We start from the raw sequence: 18656 nt of genomic DNA, 5'->3' as shown, positions 1-18656 counted from the left end.
CCTTCTTCAGAACTGCTAGGGCCACCGGATCTGAAATGTTAACTCTGATTTCTCTTCACAGATGCTACCAGACCTGCTGAGCTTTTCCAGCAATTTCTGTTTTTGTTTATGTTTTATATAGCATCTGCAGTTCTTTCAGTTTCAATTTTCCTCTTCATCTGTATTTAATCTTTGTATGCAATCATGTGAAAGGCAAATAGGATGTTGCAGTTTTTGAATCATCTAGGGCAAAACTACGATTGTAAACAACCTTTGTTATAAAATTCACAAAGAAGTTTGCTGCTGGCTTTGATTTAGGACACTCTCTTGGAGAGTAAGAAAACACAAATAAACCAGTTTAATCACTAGCAGTAAGAAAATAGATTCTATCTCTGATGCAGCACATCTCAAGGGTTAAAGAAGTCTTCTGGAGTGTAATGCACTTACAAGAAAATTAGAGCACGATTAGGCCATTCAACCGATCAACCATGCACTGCCATTCCATATGATCATGGCTGCTCCTCTTTTCTAACACCCTACAAGCACTGTTTCTATCAAGCATGCTCTGCCATTTAATATGATTACGGTTGATCCTCTTATCTTAAAGCCATGCAAGCACTGCCTCCTACAACACTTGACACCTTTAGCTTCTAAAAATCTATCAATATATTTGGTGACTTCACCGCTATAGCCTTGTGGTAGGGAATTCCATTGGCTCACCACTGAGTGAAGAAACTGCTCATTTCAATTTGAAATGGCCTTCCACACATATCCTGAGACTGTGACCCCCTTGTTCTGGAACTCACTCGCTGGGGAAACACCTGGACTGCATCTGGTCTGTATGGCCCTCTGAGAATTTTATGTTTCAAATAGATTCCCTCTCATTATTTTGAACTTCAGTGTATACCAAGCCCTCATCAACCCAATCTCTCCTCATACAACAAACCTTCAAATCCAAAATCAGTCTGGTGTATGCTGACTGCACTCCCTCTATAGTAAATATATATTTTCCTAGGTAAGGAGCCTAAAACTGCAAACAACACTTCAGGTGTGGCATCTCCAAGGCCCTATGCACTGCAGTAAGGCTTCCTTACACTTGTTCTCAGACCCTGTTGCAATGGAGGCCAATATACATTTGCCTTCCTAACTGCTTTCTGAATTGACATCCTTGTTTTCATTACAAATATATACCATGACCCTTTCTACATCAATCTTTCCTAATCTATCACCCTTTAAATAAGTTTCTGGCATTTTCTTTTACACACTAAAATGGTCAACTTCACATTTATCCATTTTGTGCTGTATCTGTCATGTATTTGCCCACTCAACTTGACTAAAGCACATTGAAACCTCTTTACATCCTCCTCCATTCACGTTTCCACTTAGAATTGTCATCAGCATTTTTGGAAACATAATTTGACTCCCTTATCCAAGTAATTGATAAATATTGTGAATGGCTGGGACCCAAGCACTGATCCCTGCAATACCCCACTTGTCACTGCCTTCCATTCCTCAAATGACCCATTTATTCGTTCTTTCGGTTTCCGATCGCCAACCAATTCTCAATCCATGCCAGTACACTAGCACCAATCCCACATACTTTTGCACAATGACTTCTAATATGGGATTTTGTCAAAAGCTTTCTGAAAATCCAGATACACTCCATCCACTGATCTCTCATCTATTCTACCAGTTATGCCCTCAAGATACTTCAATAGGTCTGTCAAACATGATTTCCCTTTGATTTTGTTTGTTGATTTTATGTACTTCCATAGGTGTTTTCTAAGTGATAAGGACACTTCATAGTGACTCCAGTTGCTGCTCCAGATCGTAAATGTGAATTTCCAGTAGCTACAACTGGATACAGTTTTTGCACATATGGTCACCCTGGACACTAGAAGTGTCTCCAACCTCCCACACTGCTCTGGAGGAGCACTCCACTGGGCCCAATCTGCCTTGTCATGAATTAAACAAATTACTCTCTTTCTGTTTATTTTCTACAGTTTAAATTATAAATATATACCAGGAACCTTGCCTTATTGTTTATGCTTTCAAACTCTTAATCCAAAGACCGAATTTTACTTTAAAGATTGGAAATTTCCTCCTCTCAGAAATATTGAATAAAGTCAATCTATAAATACCAAAGAAAGCAATTCATTTCATAACTTTCATTTAAAACTAACAATATTTTAAGTTTGTAGGTGAAAATATAATGAATAATTTCAGATTAATCTTAGCCAATGCTGATTTATTGACTGTCAGATGCATAGTACCTTAAAAAAAAATCACAATATTGAAATACTCAGAATACTTCACATTAAGTTACTGTTGAATTGTTACTGCTGTGTGGTTCACTGAACATTAAGTAACTTTTACAATGTGCTTACAAGCAGGCTGATCAAGTCTCAGCTTGTTTACAGTTACAACTTACACCCAATATCTACAGCCTCTACAATTTGGACTAAAATATACTGGAGGAGCTGTCAAAGGATTTTTGCCAGACTGAATTTAAACAAATCTCTAAACATAACCACACTGGTTGGCAATTGACTATAAAACTGCACAGGTGATTTAAAAACAAGGCAATTACTTTAACATAGTTTCTGAATTGTGGCATTCAATGCACAAAACATGCAACAAAGTCTAGTCCAAACATATAATTTCCTCCAATCAAAAAAAAATCTAGCTTCACCCTTTGTAATCTCTCTGATCCAGTTGTACCCTCTTATCGAAGAATAAGAAGGCTGCTTCCTCCAAAAGTCTGCTACTGATATTCCAGAACAATCACTTGTGGTTACAAATGAGAAACTCCAAGAAGAGTCCACAGTAACATCCACTGGACCACTTTTGGAGATTGTACTTCTGTACACTACAGGGTAAGAAGTCACAGATGTTAATCTCTACCAAAAAAGCAGGATCTTTGTTCTGGTATCACGGCACCAATGCGGGGATTGTGTCCAGATCCTGACCAAACATGGCATGGGTGCCATGCCTAACGCAGGTTTTGCGGATTCGCCAGAGAGTGTACTCACCACCCTACTAATGGACAGGATCAAAATCCCAAAGTTGGAGGGCCAACTGGAGCCCCTCCAGCAGCAAGAAAGCTGCAACCCCCGTGGCACATAAAAGAGGAAGATGGCTCCTTAAGATGGAGAAGCACTCTCTCAGCACTTCTAAAATCTTTGAAAATACAATGGGCCACAGCTAACCAGATTGTGTCTGTATAGTGGCCTGCAGCCATTAGCAAGTTGGAAGGTTGGTGGGCGTAGGAGCGAAAGGAGTGAGAGTGAATGATTAATAACTAATGAATCAGAATACTGGCCCTTCCGGTCTGCTACCAGAAGGCCACCTAATTTTTCTGGTTACCTTTTGGCCTCTTCAGCGGGGATCACTTGTTGGCTAGAAAATTCCAGTCAGCATGCTAGAAGGACCCAATGGCCTCAGTTGGCTAACCACTGCTTGTGGCAGGGAGCATCATTCAGGGGGTAGTTATCAGTCTGCTTATAAATAGCATGGTGGTAAGACCATGCCTGTATACCAGCTTGCCAACAAGTGGCTAAAAATTCCAGGCTGGTACACCTCCATCCTGTTTCCTGCACACTTTAAAAGTTCTACAACCACTGTAAACCCAGGTTGTTTGATTTGCAACATACTACATTACCAGGCCAACTGATGTATTCCAATGTTAATGGTCCTATATATTTCTGGATAATTTTGAAACTTCTGCAATAATTGACAGAATAAATCTGACATTACTTGCTCAACAACTGTGACTTTCCTCTCCCATTTGACATGTGTGGGTTTTAAGTTTCCTGAAACATATTCCAATACAGAATTTTGAAATTATAATTTTGCCATTGAACCAAGTTATCCTGAAAGGCTTACAGCTATGTTAAATATTTAAATAGATATATATTGCAAGTTTTGCACCAAGTAATATATATGGAGCACATGACAGCAGGCCTAAAGTTTTGCCCATGCTTTGAATGAAGCAGTATGTAGATTTACTTTATAAGTTATTGCAAATATGAATAGCATACCATAAAATGGGTAATTTTAAGCCAATGTTCCCAGTAGGAAACTGATGGATCGGATCCCATCAGTTTCCCAAGGGGCACACTTGTTAAAATTACTTCCATTCTTTCCAGTGCAAATAAAATGAAGAATGAATGAAAAACATAACACTTTGCGCACTTTTGTAACAAGTTTCTCAATCCACCCTGATACAGAGCTTTGAAATTTGGTAGCATATTCAATATGACAGCCAAAGCTTTACAGTGTACGCCCAAGATTTGTTCGTTCATGAGTGCCATTCTTGAATTCAGGAGGTCGAAAAAGTTCCATGATCAATAAAATATTTCTGTACTGTAACTAATGTTGTAATCTAGTAACTGTAGCAGTCAAATTACACACAGGCAATCCACAAACAAAATAGATGATCTAATAATCCATTTTAGGCATAACAGTTCAAGGCAAATATTAGCTATCATATTTACTTAATTTTGGGTATCGCTTCTGGATATCTTTCATGCCCACCTAAATGGGTAGACAGAACTTCGGTGATATCTGGCTCAACCGCTTTATTTAAATCTCTGAAAGCAAATTACTCCTGGCTTCTGGGTTCCTCTGCAATCTTGGAGATGGCTAAAAACTACCTTTCACATTCCTTGTAAGGATATAATCCAACCCATTCCTTTCTCATGGCTCTGCAGCTTTCCAAAGATCACAGTAGGTAAGTCTCAACTTTATTAAGAACAATTTCAAGTGCAATTCCTCAACAGTTTTCAGATCCACTAGGATTCTCTTTCCTTTGGATAGATATAGTAACAGCACTCAGAAATATAAATATGCATGCATGAAATAGAATCCAGACTTAGAATAGCAGCTGTCAACAATCAATGTTCATTGTTCTCCCTAGACTATTGTCATATCGCCTTCCTTTAAGGAACAAATTTTGATGGTTGCTATGTAAATTATCAATAATTATATGGGCCCAATTCAGTTCCTACTCTCCCACGCCCCAGCAACTTTCCACCAGCTCCCAATCTCCCCTATCCATTTCCTATTCCTTCACCCACCACCCATCTCCACTCCATTTACTCCCCTCAGGCTCAGTCATCCAACATCGCCACATCCACTAGCATTCCATCTTCCCTATCCCTCTCAGCACTCCCCACCCTCCCGCAACTCTCCAATAGCTCCCCACACCAAACTCTCTTCTCCCCCCCCCCCCCATGTTCTCTCCCCTCTGCTCTCTTCTCGTCCACCTTCAAATCTCTTCCACCACCCACTTCCTCCCAATTTTCCTCTTCACCTCACTCTTCCACTTCCAGCCTACACATCCTTTCTCCCTGCACCACACACCCCCACCAACCCCTCAACAACCCGTGCACCCCCACCCCCATCCCCACCAAACTTCACCACCACGCCCCCAGCACTAACCCCTAACCACCCACCAACCCTTCACACCATCACCCCCTCAACCCCAAACTCCGCACTACACCCCACCCACAACTCTTCACCACCACACCATCCCCGAACACCACCATCAACTCCCCTCGCCCTCACTAACCGTTTCGAACCCGCCGCCTGTTCAAATGGGGGTTCACGCGGCGCATGCGCTAACCGTCCGCCGGGAGCCAGGGGGGGCTTTCTGGGAGAAACTGTGAAGCTGCAGCGATCCCCATGAGAGCCAGGAACAGCCGAAAGCCCCCTCCCCCTCACACATTCTTTATAAAAAAAACAGGTATTAAATAATATATAGCTGCCTACGCTAATGCCTGATTTTTGTTTTTCTTTTAAAAAAAACTGATAATACATTTCAGCCCGGTCGCAGTTATCTTTTTTTTTTAAATTTCGAACAGTTTATTTCGTTCGGTGCCCCGTGCTTCCTTTTATTTGTTTTGTTCACGGTGGAGCAGGAGTGACGCGGGAAGGTCCTTGGGCCTGTGTGCAATGGCGGAGTGGCTGAAGGTGAGTGAGAGCCTGAGGGGCGAGGGCGAGGGTGAGGTGTTCTTACGGCTCATTTAAACCCTTTAAAAATCATCCAGACACACACGTACATAACACCGCAGGTAGAGCCTCAGCTGAAGCGAGAGGCGCTGCTGTGAGGTAAAGTACTTCCTCGTTTCTCATGTAGGCCTTTGAACCCCCCCTATATTTTGCATTTAAATAGCGCCTATCTCCATCTCCAGACACCCCAAAGCCGCTTCGTGACCCTGCACCCTATGCAGATAGCAAATAAATGCCGGGGCCGGAAACTCCCAAATGTTCACACAGCAAAGATGCCACAAGTGTGTTAATGAGGTTGACAAGGTGACGCCCAGTTTTGGACTGGGGTGGTGGACAAGGTTAAAAGTCTTAAGCCAAGATCGGAGTGGTGCTGGGAAAGCACAGCAGGTCAGGCAGCATCCGAGCAGCAGGAAAATCGACGTTTCGGGCAAAAGCCCTTCATCAGTGAGTTAAAAATCTCACAACACCAGGTTCCAAGCAACAGGTTTGTTTGGAAGGGCAAGCCTTCCGAGCGCTGCACCTTCATCAGAGACTTCACCTGACGAAAGAGCAGTGCTCCAAAAGCTTGTACTTCCAAATAAGCCTGTTGGACTATAACCTGGTGACAGAGATGTAATTTTTTGTACCCTCAATGTTGATTGCGAGACAGACAGGCTTAGGTGGAATGTTGTATTTCTGGTTTTAGTCCAACAGGTTTAATTGGAAGTACACTAGCTTTCGGAGCGATGCTCCTTCATCAGGTGATTGTCCGAAAGCTAGTGTACTTCCGATTAAACCTGTTGGACTATAACCTGGTGTTGTGTGATATTTAACTTTGTACACCCCAGTCCAACACCGGCATCTCCAAATCATGTTGTATTTCTGTTCAACAAGGACAGAAGTCGCACGACACCAGGTTATAGTCCAACAGGTTTATTTGAAATTACAAGCTTTCAGAGCGCTGCACCTACATCAGATGAAGTCGCGACAAAGAAGCAGCACTCTGAAAGTTTGTGATTTCAAATAAACCTTTGCACTATAACCTGGTGTCGTGTGACTTCTGACCTTGTCCACCCCAGTCCAACACTGGCACCTAAGCAGCATTTCTGTTTAACAATTCAGGCAAGGTTGAAACCATTCAGTATATCTTTCTCTTTTGCTATGTTGTTTACAAAACTGAGATTGCTGAAGCAATGATAGAAGTCCCCAGTTTTGAGAAAGGGTCACTCGACTTGAAACATTAACTCTGATAACTCTCCACAGATTTTGCCAGACTTGGTGAGCTTTTCCAGCAGTTTCTGTTTCTGATTTTACAGCATCTGCAGTTTTTTCAGTTTTTATTGAGATTGCTGAAGTCTCACTAAATCTGGAACGTTGGTTCTGGTTTCTCAACAGATTCTGCCAGACCTGCTGAGTTTCTCTAGCTTCTTCCATTTTTGTTTGCCTGATGACACACATTTTATTAAAAGTCCCTGTTTAACCTTGGTGCCTTACTCGTCTTTGAAATGAGTCACAAGCACATTGACTCAAGACTGCTTATTATTTGATCTTTCTAATTCCTGTCTTGTCATAAGGTCCAACCTTTCTTTCAGTCAATAGTTCACATCCTAACACATGTTCTCTGCAGCCATCGATCCTGATCTCTGACTTCATTGATTTTAAAATCTTAATTTTCAATTGTCTACATGTCTCTGCTTTACCCTGTGTCTAATCTCCAATATTGTTCTAACTCTCCTAACCCTTCTGACCTCTTTTAAATGCTGTGACATTCATATTTCACTGATTAAATGTTATTGTATTGGCAGGTGATTATTTAAATCAGACATGAGTCTTAAAACTGTCTGGAAAAACTACAGAGTTTTAATTGTTATGGGAACAAGTCTAACATTGATTCATTGGGGATGGTACAATATGAAGTCTAGTGAAACCTTCAAGAACAGAAACCAAGACTATATTTCACAGCCTGAAATTGTGACGAGCATCATCCAAAAGGAAAGCCAACCAAAGGCAAATTAGTGACTGGATTTGCTAGGTAAGCCATACTCCCTTCATAAATTATGTCAAGAATAGGAAAATCAACTCAGAAATTATGATGGTTGAAAAGTGTGCAAAAATACACAAAACTGGGCTATAAGTACTTTGTAGCATCTCATCTATTTTGTAGCAATACAAGAAACGACTGTATTTTTGAGATGCAAATATCCCTTTTAATTTTATTATGAATATGGGAGAGCAGGTGAATAGTTTCAGGTGTCTTTCGTGCTTTCCTTGAATTGGTCAGAGGTCATGCTGACTGTCTTTTTTTTGGGGGGGGGGAGGGGTAGGTGGTAACTCAACAAAAACACAGGGGTTTAAACAAAAGATATATGTTTGATGCAGCTTTTGTCAAGTTCTGTTAAAACATCCTTAACATGCAAACTGCGATAGTTTGCAAATTTATAGAAGAAAAGTAGGATTTGGTGTCATTTCTGGGGCTTTTAAATATATAGGAACTTAGTATGTACTGAAATCCGTCAAAGCCATTACTCTTATTATTGAAATTACCAAGATTTGAATACAATTCCAAAATTAGGAACCCATTATGATCTTGGTAATGCGATAATTGAGCATGATAATAGTAGAGTTCAGGAGAAGAAGGGGACGTAAGTGAGAAAATAAACTGAAAAATGGGTAGTGAAATTTTAATTTTGGATATACTTGAAGTGATTACAGTTTGTGAGCAATAACATGGAAAGACAGTATCATCTAATTGGTGCTAATTTGAGGAGGATGTATGAACATGTGAATCTGCAGTGCAGGTTCTTTAATCTTTGAAGGTGCCAGGGCAAATTTAGAAGGTGGATAAGAAATTGAATGGGATGCTTGGCTTACAAAAATACAAACAAGGTCGAGGAGTAAACCATTTAGCCCTTCGAGCCTTCCCCACCATTCAATAAGATCCTAACTGATCGGGTTTCTTGCCTTAAGTCTGCATTCCCACCTAACCCTGATAAAATTTATAAAGTCAGAGATGTACAGCACAGAAACAGACCCTTCGGTCCAACTTGTCCATGCAGACCAGATATCCTAACCTAATCTAGTCCCACTTGTCAGCACTTGGCCCATATCCCTCTAAACCCTTCCTATTTATGTACCTATCCAGATGCCTTTTAAATGCTGTAATTGTACCAGCCTTCTCCACTTCCTCTGGCAGCTCATTCTATACACAGACCACTCTCTGTATGAAAACTTTGTCCCTTAGGTCCCTTTTATAACTTTCCCTTCTCGCCCTAAATCTGTACCCTCTAGTTCTGGACTCCCACACCCTGGAAAAGAAACCTTATCTATTTACCCTATCCATGACCCTCATGATTTTATTAACCTCTAAAGGTCACCCATCAGCCTCTGACAGTCCATGGAAAACATCCCCAGCCTATTCAGCCTCTCCCCATAGCTCAAATCCTCAAACCCTGGAAACCTCCTTGTAAATGTTTTCTGAACCCTTTTAAATTTTACAACATCCTTCCAATAGGAAGGAGACTAGAATTGGACACAAAATTCCAAAAATGGCCTAACCAATGTCCTGTAAGCCACAATATGACCTCCCAATTCCTAACCTTTTCACCCCTATGCTTAACAAGAATCAATATGTCTCTGCCTTAAAACAAACAGATACCTAGGGGTGCAGGTACATAGTTCCTTAAAAGTAGTGTCACAGGTAAACAGGTTGATGAAGGCGGCATTTGGCACACTTGCATTCATTGGTCAGAGCATTGAGTACATGAGTTGGGATGTCATGTTATAGCTTTACAAGACATTGGTAAGGTCACATTTGAAGTTCTGCGTACAGTAACTGGAAAGGTGCAAATAAGATTTACAAGGATGTTACTGAGATTGGAAGTTGCGTTATGAAGAGAGGCTAGGACTTTTTCTCTTGAGTGGGACAGACGGGTGACCTTCAAGTTTTTTTTTAATCATGAGGGGCATAGATAAAGGGAATAGCCAAGGTCTTTTTCCTAGGGAAGGGAAGCCCAGATCTAGAGGGCATAAATTTAAGGTGAGAGGGTAAAGATTTAAAAGTGAAGTGATGGGCAACTTTTTTAAATAGAGGGTGGTGTGTATGTGGTATGACCTGCCAGAGATAGTGATAGAAATGGGTACAGTTAGAACATTTGAACGATATTTGTAAAGATACATGGAAAAGAAAGGTTTTGAGGGAAGTGAGCCAAATGCAGGCAAATGGGACTCGTTCAGTTTAGGAAACCTTGTCAGCATGCATGAGTTGCACTAAAGGGTGTGTTTCCATCATACATACAGATGTACAGCATGGAAACAGACCCTTCGGTCTAACTCGTTCATGCCGACCAGATATCCCAACCCAATCTAGTCCCACCTGCCAGCACTTGGCCCATATCCCTCCAAACCCTTCCTATACATATACCCATCCAGATACCTTTTAAATGGTGCAATTGTACCAGACTCCATCACTTGCTCTGGCAGCTCATTCCGTGCACGTATCACCCTCTGCCTGAAAAAGTTGCCCCAGGTCTCTTTTATATCTTTCCCCTCTCACCCTAAACCTATGCCCTCTAATTCTGGACTCCCCTACCTCAGGGAAAAGACCTTGTCTACTTATCCTATCCATGCCCCTCATGAATTTATAAAGCTCTGTAAGGTCACCCCTCAACCTCCGATGCTTCAGGGAAAACAACCCCATCCTATTCAACTTCTCCCTATAGCTCGAATCCTCCAACCCTGGCAACATCCTTGTAAATCTTTTCTGAATTCTTTCAAGTTTCACAACATCTTTCCGATAGGAAGGAGACCAGAACTGCATGCATTATTCCAAAAGTGGCCTAACCAATGTCTTGTACAGCTGCAACATGGCCTCCCAACTCCTGTACTTAAATTGGACTTAAATTGAAAGAGTTATAGAGTCATAGAGATGTACAGCATGGAAACAGGCCCTTTGGTCCAGCTCATCCATGCCGACCAGATATCCCAACCCAATCTAGTCCCACCTGCCAGCACCTGGCCCATATTCCTCAAAACCCTTCCTATTCAAATATCCATCCAGATGCCTTTTAAATGTTGTAATTGTACCAGCCTCCATCACTTCCTCTGGCAGCTCATTCCATACACGTACCACCTTGTGTGAAAAAGTTGCCCCTTAGGTCTTTGTGGAATCAGATTTCATAGTGACGTTTTAAAGTCAATTGGATATGTACTTGAAAAGGACAAATTTGCAGGTATATGAGTAAGTCCAGGCCGAAGTTTGGATTTAAACTATTTCAGAGCCAGAGGCATGATAGACTACATAGTCTCCACAATGATATAGATTATATGATTTGAAAACTTAATGTTTTCAAAGCACAATTTAACTGTACATATTTTCTATTTGCAGATAATATTAAATTGGAATGCAGATATTTCGTTGTCGCATCCTTACAGAAGAATGAGAAATAAAGCATGGTTACGCAAAAATTGGCTTCTAGTGGCAGGACTGTCCTTACTTGGAATCCATACTGTAACATATCTGATGCAGAAGTTTGTAAAAAAATCAACAAGTTTAGAACTGAAGCAGAAGAATATAGATAAATAATAATGAAATGTCAAGCAAGATAAATCTTTTACAATGCATCCAAATTTTGCTCTTCTAGTTGGTTTAGCATTGAAATATATTTCAATGGGAATTTCAAATAACTTTCATCTTCTATAATATGACTGGCACATTTGGAATGTACAAGCATTTTAATGATCAGAGGAGAAGTGCTGCATGTTAAATTTCGGTTCATTTTGAAAATAATAAACCAACTAATCTTTGCAAGTGTGCTGTTTTCAGACCTTCCACTACTCTACCTGAATGATGGCCTCAATTTCACCTAAAATAGCATCTTCATGCAGTTCTGGACAGTTAAATAGTGATGTACTTTGTCAGGCTCTTTCCACTCTCAGAGGAATTGTGGAGTCCTGTTATGGCCCATTTGGTAGACTAAAACTAATTCACAATGCTGTAGGAGGCTACGTTCTAACCACATCACAGTCTTCTGCGCTTTTGCGTAATCTTTCTGTGTCCCATCCTGTGATGAAGTTGCTAATAGCTTCCGTGCTGAATCATGTTTCTCGATTTAGTGATTCTGGACTTTTTACAGCGATTCTCTGCTGTAATTTGGCTGAAAATGCAAAACAACTTAATGTACCAAGCAGTCACATTGTCAAAATCCATAAACACCTTCTGAATATTTGCCTTGACTATCTAACTTCTGAGGAATGTAGCTGCAGAATACAAATAGATTTTAGTAACAGCAAGACTTTGCTTTCACTTGTTCGTACAATGATAAATAAGCCTACTTGTATGTTGACTACAAAAGAAGCTGACTACATCAGTTCCTTAGTGTTAAAGGCATTCTTTTACACAATACCATCTGTGATTGGAGATCATGTATCTTTGGGAAAGATGCAGATTGTTCCCATTGAGGGGCAAAGTGTTTCTGACTCCTGTGTGCTTTCTGGGATCCTTATAGAGATATTTTCATCTCCTTCAACAACAGTTGATATTACAAAATTGACATTTGGTTACATTAAGATTGCTGTATTCAATGTTTCCATGTCAGGAGATGTTGTTGACAGTGGGAATGGAACCTGGGAGGTGACACCAGATTTCAGTCCTGAAGATGAATCACTTGCACAGCTGCTGAAGGTGGGAAAACAGCTAGTTTATGACCAAGTTCACCTTGTTTTGTGTCAGCGAGTGATCCATCCTGTTCTAAAACAATATCTCCAGGAGCAACAAGTGATGGTAGGAGATAGACTTGGAGTTGCCCTCATGGAGCCTCTGATTCAAATGACAGGTTGGTATGTTAATCACTAACAATATTTACTTCAACTAGTGCGTCTGATAGTGATATGTGATGTTTATGATTAGGTTCAGACTTTGAAGGTGCAAGTGTACATATGTTCTTTGTTTTTGTATAGGTTGTTTAGTTGTTTTTTGTTTTAACTCCCTAAGGCTTATTCCTAGGAGGCAAGAGGAATAGACAAATAATTTAAGCCTTACATCAATTGTCTGTGGTAAGAATTTCTTAAAATCATAAATATGATATCATTAACCTAGTTGTGTGACTTATTTAATTCTGTGATCCAAAACCGATTTTCTATGTAAATGTAACTGAAGGTTCTTTTGGCCATCAGATTAATTGCCTGCTGTTTAGATTCCCATTCTACCTAGCAGCAATTGATATCTATACCCAGTTGAAAATCAGACATCAAAAGGTGCTGTTTTGTCAGATAAAAGTACATCAGCAACCTGACCTAAGAATCAGTCATTCCTCTCAACATTTGATGCTACTTTTAGCACTTCTAAAAACAAATCCTTGGCGCTTGGCTACAGAATATTAGTCATCAAGTTTGTCCTTGCAGTTTCCTACATGATAAATTCTGTGTCATCCAAACTGGGTACAAGAGGTGGCAAGAGAACATAAGAAAATATGTGAGCTAATCTCCCATTGCTCTTGCACAATTGCTCACCCATAGTGACCAGCAGAGAGACTTGGGAGCATGTTATCCCACCTGCACGCGTTGCTGAGGAATTGTACAAAATGGAGGATGTAAACAGTAGAAGAATATGAATAAATATGAAATATTAGCGGTGATCAGAATATGAAAAAAAATCAGTTTTCAGTCAATAAATATAATTTTAAAAATTATCATGGGACGTGGGCTTCATTCGCAAGGCCAGCATTTGTTGCATATCCCTAAATGCCCTTGAACTGAGTGACATGTTGGACCATTTCAGAGGGCATTTAAAAGTCAACCACATTGTTTTAGATCTGGAGTCACATGAAGGCCAGACCAGGTAAGAATGGCAGATTTTCTTCCCCGAAGAATAATGATAAACCAAATGAATTTTTAAAACAACTAATGATAGTTGTCATGATCACCAGCACCGAGACCAGCTTTTGATCTCAGATTTTATTAATTGAATTTAAATTCTACCGGTTGCCATTGTGGGATTTGAACACCTGTTTCCACGGTATTGGCCTGGGTCTCTGGATTATTATTACCTATTAGAATGAACGTTGCTGTTTTCAGTGTAGATTGCTAATTTGAATAGGTCTCAAAAAATGGTTAAATACCTATCTCAGAAAACTTCTGATACCTTGCATTGAAATCTCTATTAACTAGAATTCTGGGACTGGAGGTGTCACTTGCCCATCAGAAATCAATGTTAACACTCATTCCACATCAGTCCCACTGTCTCACAAATGCTCACAATTGTCAAACTCGTTGGTCATTCTTATTGGAAGCCTGCCCTAACTCTGGTCTCTGCCTTACAATATCATGTTCCAACGGTGCAGCTCACTAATTTTGCATGCTCCAACTATTGTGGAATCTCAATACCTGCATTACTATGGGATCATTCAGGAGCTTTCTGATTTGATGAAAATATGGAATTTAACTTGGATCTTTGTCTATCGGTATACTTGATTAACCAGCATCCTCCATTGCAGCAACCTTAGTATAGCTAAAATAATACAGGAATGATGAAAATAATGGTTGGCAAGAAAATATAAGCTCGAACAATCAGAGTCATAGTCATACAGAGTTTTGACATTGTTCAGGGACTGGATCCTACAAGGATACATTCTTAGCCACAAATTCTTCTACATGCACCCTTTGTCTGAAGACCAGATCAAGTTTGGAAAAAGAGTAGTTTATTTCAAAAGTAAGTCATTAGCCATAAGTATGAAATGGAGAAATATCGTGTTTCATGAATCTATCAAAACAAAGTCTATTTGTAAACAAAATGAGTGAAAAACTAATTCTCGCATGCTCTCTTTCACTGCTACACGCTGCTGTCTCAATTGCAATGATTACTTAAGTGTCGGCTTCAGAATGCTTTATACAGAAAGCTAATTTAGTGGAAGGACAAATTTTGAATTTAATTCTAGGTAATAAAGATCCAATCTTCTTAAATATTGTTCAGAACGTGTTCATCATATAGTGTGTGCGATGAAAGTGTTCCTGAAATAAAGTATAAATAAATTGTGGCACTTGAGCATGAAATTAAAAATATAGTTGGAAATAAAGTGACAGTCTAGAAATTCTGGCTTTTCCTACAACGAACAGGATATGACAATGGATGCAGGAAATGCGATTTTTAATTCAGTGTAATAAAAGAATGAAATATGTTTGTGAAAATGATAGCATTCTAATAGCTGAACAAATGTATGCTGTGTGTAGCTGTGCTGAACTGCCTTTAAAAAAGTGTCTCGTTCAAAACCATGATAAAATATATTTTTCTAACCTCACTTTTAATGTTTTTTGTGCTTAGAAAGACAGATTCTACGTAAATACATCTTTTAGATTCTTCATCACAGAGCACTTTACAAGCAATAAATTAGAACCAAAGTCAGCTGCTATTTCCAGGTGATCAAGCTGCCATTTTGCGCATGTTCAGTCGAGAGAGAGAGAGCGCGCGCGCAATATAACTACTTATTCTAAAGATCAATTTTGGTTTGGATGCTAGGAGAGATCCCTTTTGTTCTTTGCAACGTTGCAAGACGTTTTTCTCCCTTGGAACAGTAGACGAAACTTCAGTTTAATGTGTAATGTGAAGGACTCTTGTGCTCCCTTATTTAAATATTGGTCAATGGCAGACTGTGAAAATAGCTCCTTTAATAAGTCATTCCTTAAATTTCTAATGCACTATTCCTATTATTGATTATGCTTTCTACAATGGGCTGCCCAGAAATGCCCACATACACCAGCTAGTTAAGGTCTTAGATATTTTCATCTTTTTGATTTATATCTTTACAAAAATAATGGGTCAGTTTGTCATTTTATTGCCTTTTCTACTTCTGTTGCCATCCTAAGTAACCTATGTATTTACATACCAATGTGGTCTGCCCTCCTACCTAATCTAAATGGTTGCTATTTTGGATGCATGTTTATTTCCTATTCCTGTCAAAAAATCTTTCCCACAGTTCCGTTTGCTACCTGCAGTCATTCACAATTTGCAATCATCAGCAAGTGTTTCTCAATTCTTAAGTTCTCTTTACTTGTTACGTTCTCGAACATGCCAGCAGATGTTTGTGACCTGAGAAAACTTTGTTTTGCTGCATACCTTCTTATTTTCTACCTCTTCTTAAATGTTTCTATTGTGGCAACAACTGCTCTGGGATCATCTGGATCTGAAGATAGGCTAGTTTCTCTGTCAGTCAATACTCAGCAGCAAATTGTCTTGCCAATCCTATTTTTATATGCCATAACAGTGAAACCAATGTAAGTAACCAGAAGTCAGTGTAAACACATGTAAACAGATGCTACATTCCTCCTTTAAGTACTTCTTTATGCAAATTAATGTTTGAAACCATCAAATTTATTTATGTGCATTGGGAAAGCATTTCAATATTGAATTAGCTTTTTGATTCCATAAGTTATTTACTTCAAATAGGCAAAGAATAGTGTAAATCTCATTAAAGAGAAAATAAATAAGCACAGTAAAACCGCACAAACAATCATTTTGGTCCTTGCTGTCCTACGTTGTTTGTAATTGCATGCATGAAATTAAGCATTCTAACAAACTTACCTCCTTCATGTGCTAGTTGAGAAATTTGAAAATATATTTTCTATCACTGTCTTCAACAAGCTTTTGTTTACTGGTTAAGCACCTGTTCAAATTCCTATAACTATAATGTGCTATAGGTATTTGAATCAACCTAATCAGAGATGATATTACACATCTCTACAGCAGGTGCAATGTGAACCTGGGCCTTCTGGCATGCTACTAATGCATCACAGGAGCTCTATTATAATGCACTATAAAATTGGCCCTAATTGGCAACCGTGTAATAGGGCCCAAATGATTTGCTAACTCGGCAGATTTGATGCAAAAAATAGGGTACCTTCAAACTATCCAGCAAATGATGGTTACCCCAATCAGATCATTGCTCCTTGTGTATCTCACTAACTTACAAATGCTACGTTTTGGACTGGAAAAGTATATAGTCAACCTCAAATTGGGTAAGGTGCCACACAAATTGGAGCAGCATGTAAAGCTAGCTGTTTCACACCATTATTATGCAGTAGTAACACTAATATTCTCCACCAACAGAATGCTGCCATCAAGACAAAAAGATATTCTTTATTACATAGAAGAGTAATGTGACATGAATCTCAGTGCTCATTTGATGCCAATTTTGCATGTCGTTTATCCCAATTATGTCCCTTCAGCTGTTTGCAACTATACTAATTATGCTCAACTAACCTATGATTGTAAAACTCAGATCATAATGTACAACATTAAACATGATTCTGCAATTGGACTACAATTGCTAAATAATCCCGAGCGATCCAAGCAATACACCAACAACCAATTTAAGATAATCAGTCAAGCTTGAATTATGTTTGCTGGAATCAACGTATACTCATGCACAGACTTGGTCTGCAGATAAAAGGAATTTGTCCAGCCATCTTGTATTTGAAATTAAACATCAGCTTTTGAGACAGCTGTTCCTTGGTGCATTTGCTGTCAATGCCTGAACCATTCAATGTCAACTTGCTTTGCATGAGTTTGTACAAAAGACTGGGGAATAACTTCCCTGGGGAATAAATTCTTCATGGCAATACCTTGACTAATTAGCATCTATTTTCCTCATTCAGTATAAGTTATTCCCGTTGAAGTTTGGTATTCCTGAGTTTCTCTCATTAGGTGAAAAACAAACAATTTCAATAGCATGTCTCTTCACTCATCAAAGCTTGCATTGTTTTATTTAAACCTGCTCCTGTGGAAAGCTGGTATACATGTAGGATATTTGTGCGAGTTGCTCTTCTATATTGGGGCAGTTAATGATTAGCAGACAAAATTGTTGGAGGTTAAAATTAATGAAATGGGCTAGTTAAAAAAAACAGTACTAATACAATGAATTTCCTTAATTTTTTGTCCTTATAATCTGCACTATGTCATACAGCATTTTTCTCGATCAAGTTTCCAAAAACTCTGTGATATGTTCAAAAATAAATTTCTCAACCCCCAATTAAAATACCAACAAATATATACTTTTTTGAAGTTCAACTGCAACATAATCAAGTGACATCAAAAGTTCAAAGTAGTTCAAACAATTACAGCATAGAAATATTTTTTGGAAGTTCTTTGTGAAATATATTGAACCAATGTAAAATCTTGTGAATTCCAGTTATGATACTTTTTTTTAGCAATCATATGTAATTGGAGTGGAAGATTGGTGGTTGAAGGTTAATTGAGCATGACCTTTTATGAGTATATTATCAATAACCAGATAGAATCACAAGAGTTATAAAGCACAGAAACAGACCCTTTGGTCCAATTCATCCATGCTGTCCAGATATCCTAAACCGATCTAGTCCTGTTTGCCAGCATTTGGTCTGTATCTTTCTAAACCGTTCCCATTCAGATACCTTTTAAATGTCGTAATTAAAGTATTCTCAAAGTGTTTATACTTTGTGAAAACCCGAATGATGAGTATTCATTGACTATTCTCTAGTGATGGTACCTTGAACTTGACCCTATTCTTAGTTTCTTTGGGTAAGTACTTTCCAATAGGGTCACTGGATATCAACCAAGAGAAGGAATCTAATTGAATTGAAGTGCTTTATGCGTTTTGCCCACAAAAGAGACTGATTTGAAATTTATTTCCATGAAAAACCCATAGAGATGGAGCCGTGTT

General features: G+C 39.1%; 3 protein-coding genes across 12 annotated transcripts in view; 2 read left to right on the top strand and 1 right to left on the bottom strand.

The window, feature by feature from the left end:
* Positions 1-5686, bottom strand: part of slx4ip (SLX4 interacting protein) — a 141686-nt gene extending 136000 nt beyond the window's left edge. The window contains 1 exon segment of the mRNA XM_043696612.2: positions 5552-5686. The gene's annotated coding sequence lies outside the window, so the exon portion shown is untranslated.
* Positions 5687-7862: 2176 nt separating this feature from the next.
* LOC148149061 (uncharacterized) lies at positions 7863-11776 on the top strand. Its single transcript, XM_087991665.1, has 2 exons — positions 7863-8002; positions 11354-11776. The coding sequence occupies exon 2, from the start codon at positions 11405-11407 to the stop codon at positions 11549-11551; it is 147 nt and encodes a 48-aa protein (XP_087847791.1). The 5' UTR covers positions 7863-8002; positions 11354-11404; the 3' UTR covers positions 11552-11776.
* A 36-nt stretch (positions 11777-11812) lies between these two features.
* The window catches only part of mkks (MKKS centrosomal shuttling protein), a 146896-nt gene continuing 140052 nt past the window's right edge, over positions 11813-18656 (top strand). For all 10 annotated transcript variants that reach the window (XR_015758540.1, XM_043696609.2, XM_087991664.1 and 7 more), the window contains exon 1: positions 11813-12800. Coding sequence is in view for 9 of the 10 variants with exons in the window: in XM_043696609.2 (XP_043552544.1) it covers positions 11813-12800 (988 nt within the window). In the remaining variant the exon portion in view is untranslated. The remainder of the gene's footprint in view (positions 12801-18656) is intronic.

The sequence above is a fragment of the Chiloscyllium plagiosum genome, unplaced genomic scaffold, assembly GCF_037043375.1.
Source record: "Chiloscyllium plagiosum isolate Xiang-an unplaced genomic scaffold, Cpla_swu_hap1 HiC_scaffold_10, whole genome shotgun sequence".
NCBI classification, from domain to species: Eukaryota; Metazoa; Chordata; class Chondrichthyes; order Orectolobiformes; family Hemiscylliidae; genus Chiloscyllium; species Chiloscyllium plagiosum.
This window is presented reverse-complemented; position numbering and strand designations above follow the sequence as displayed.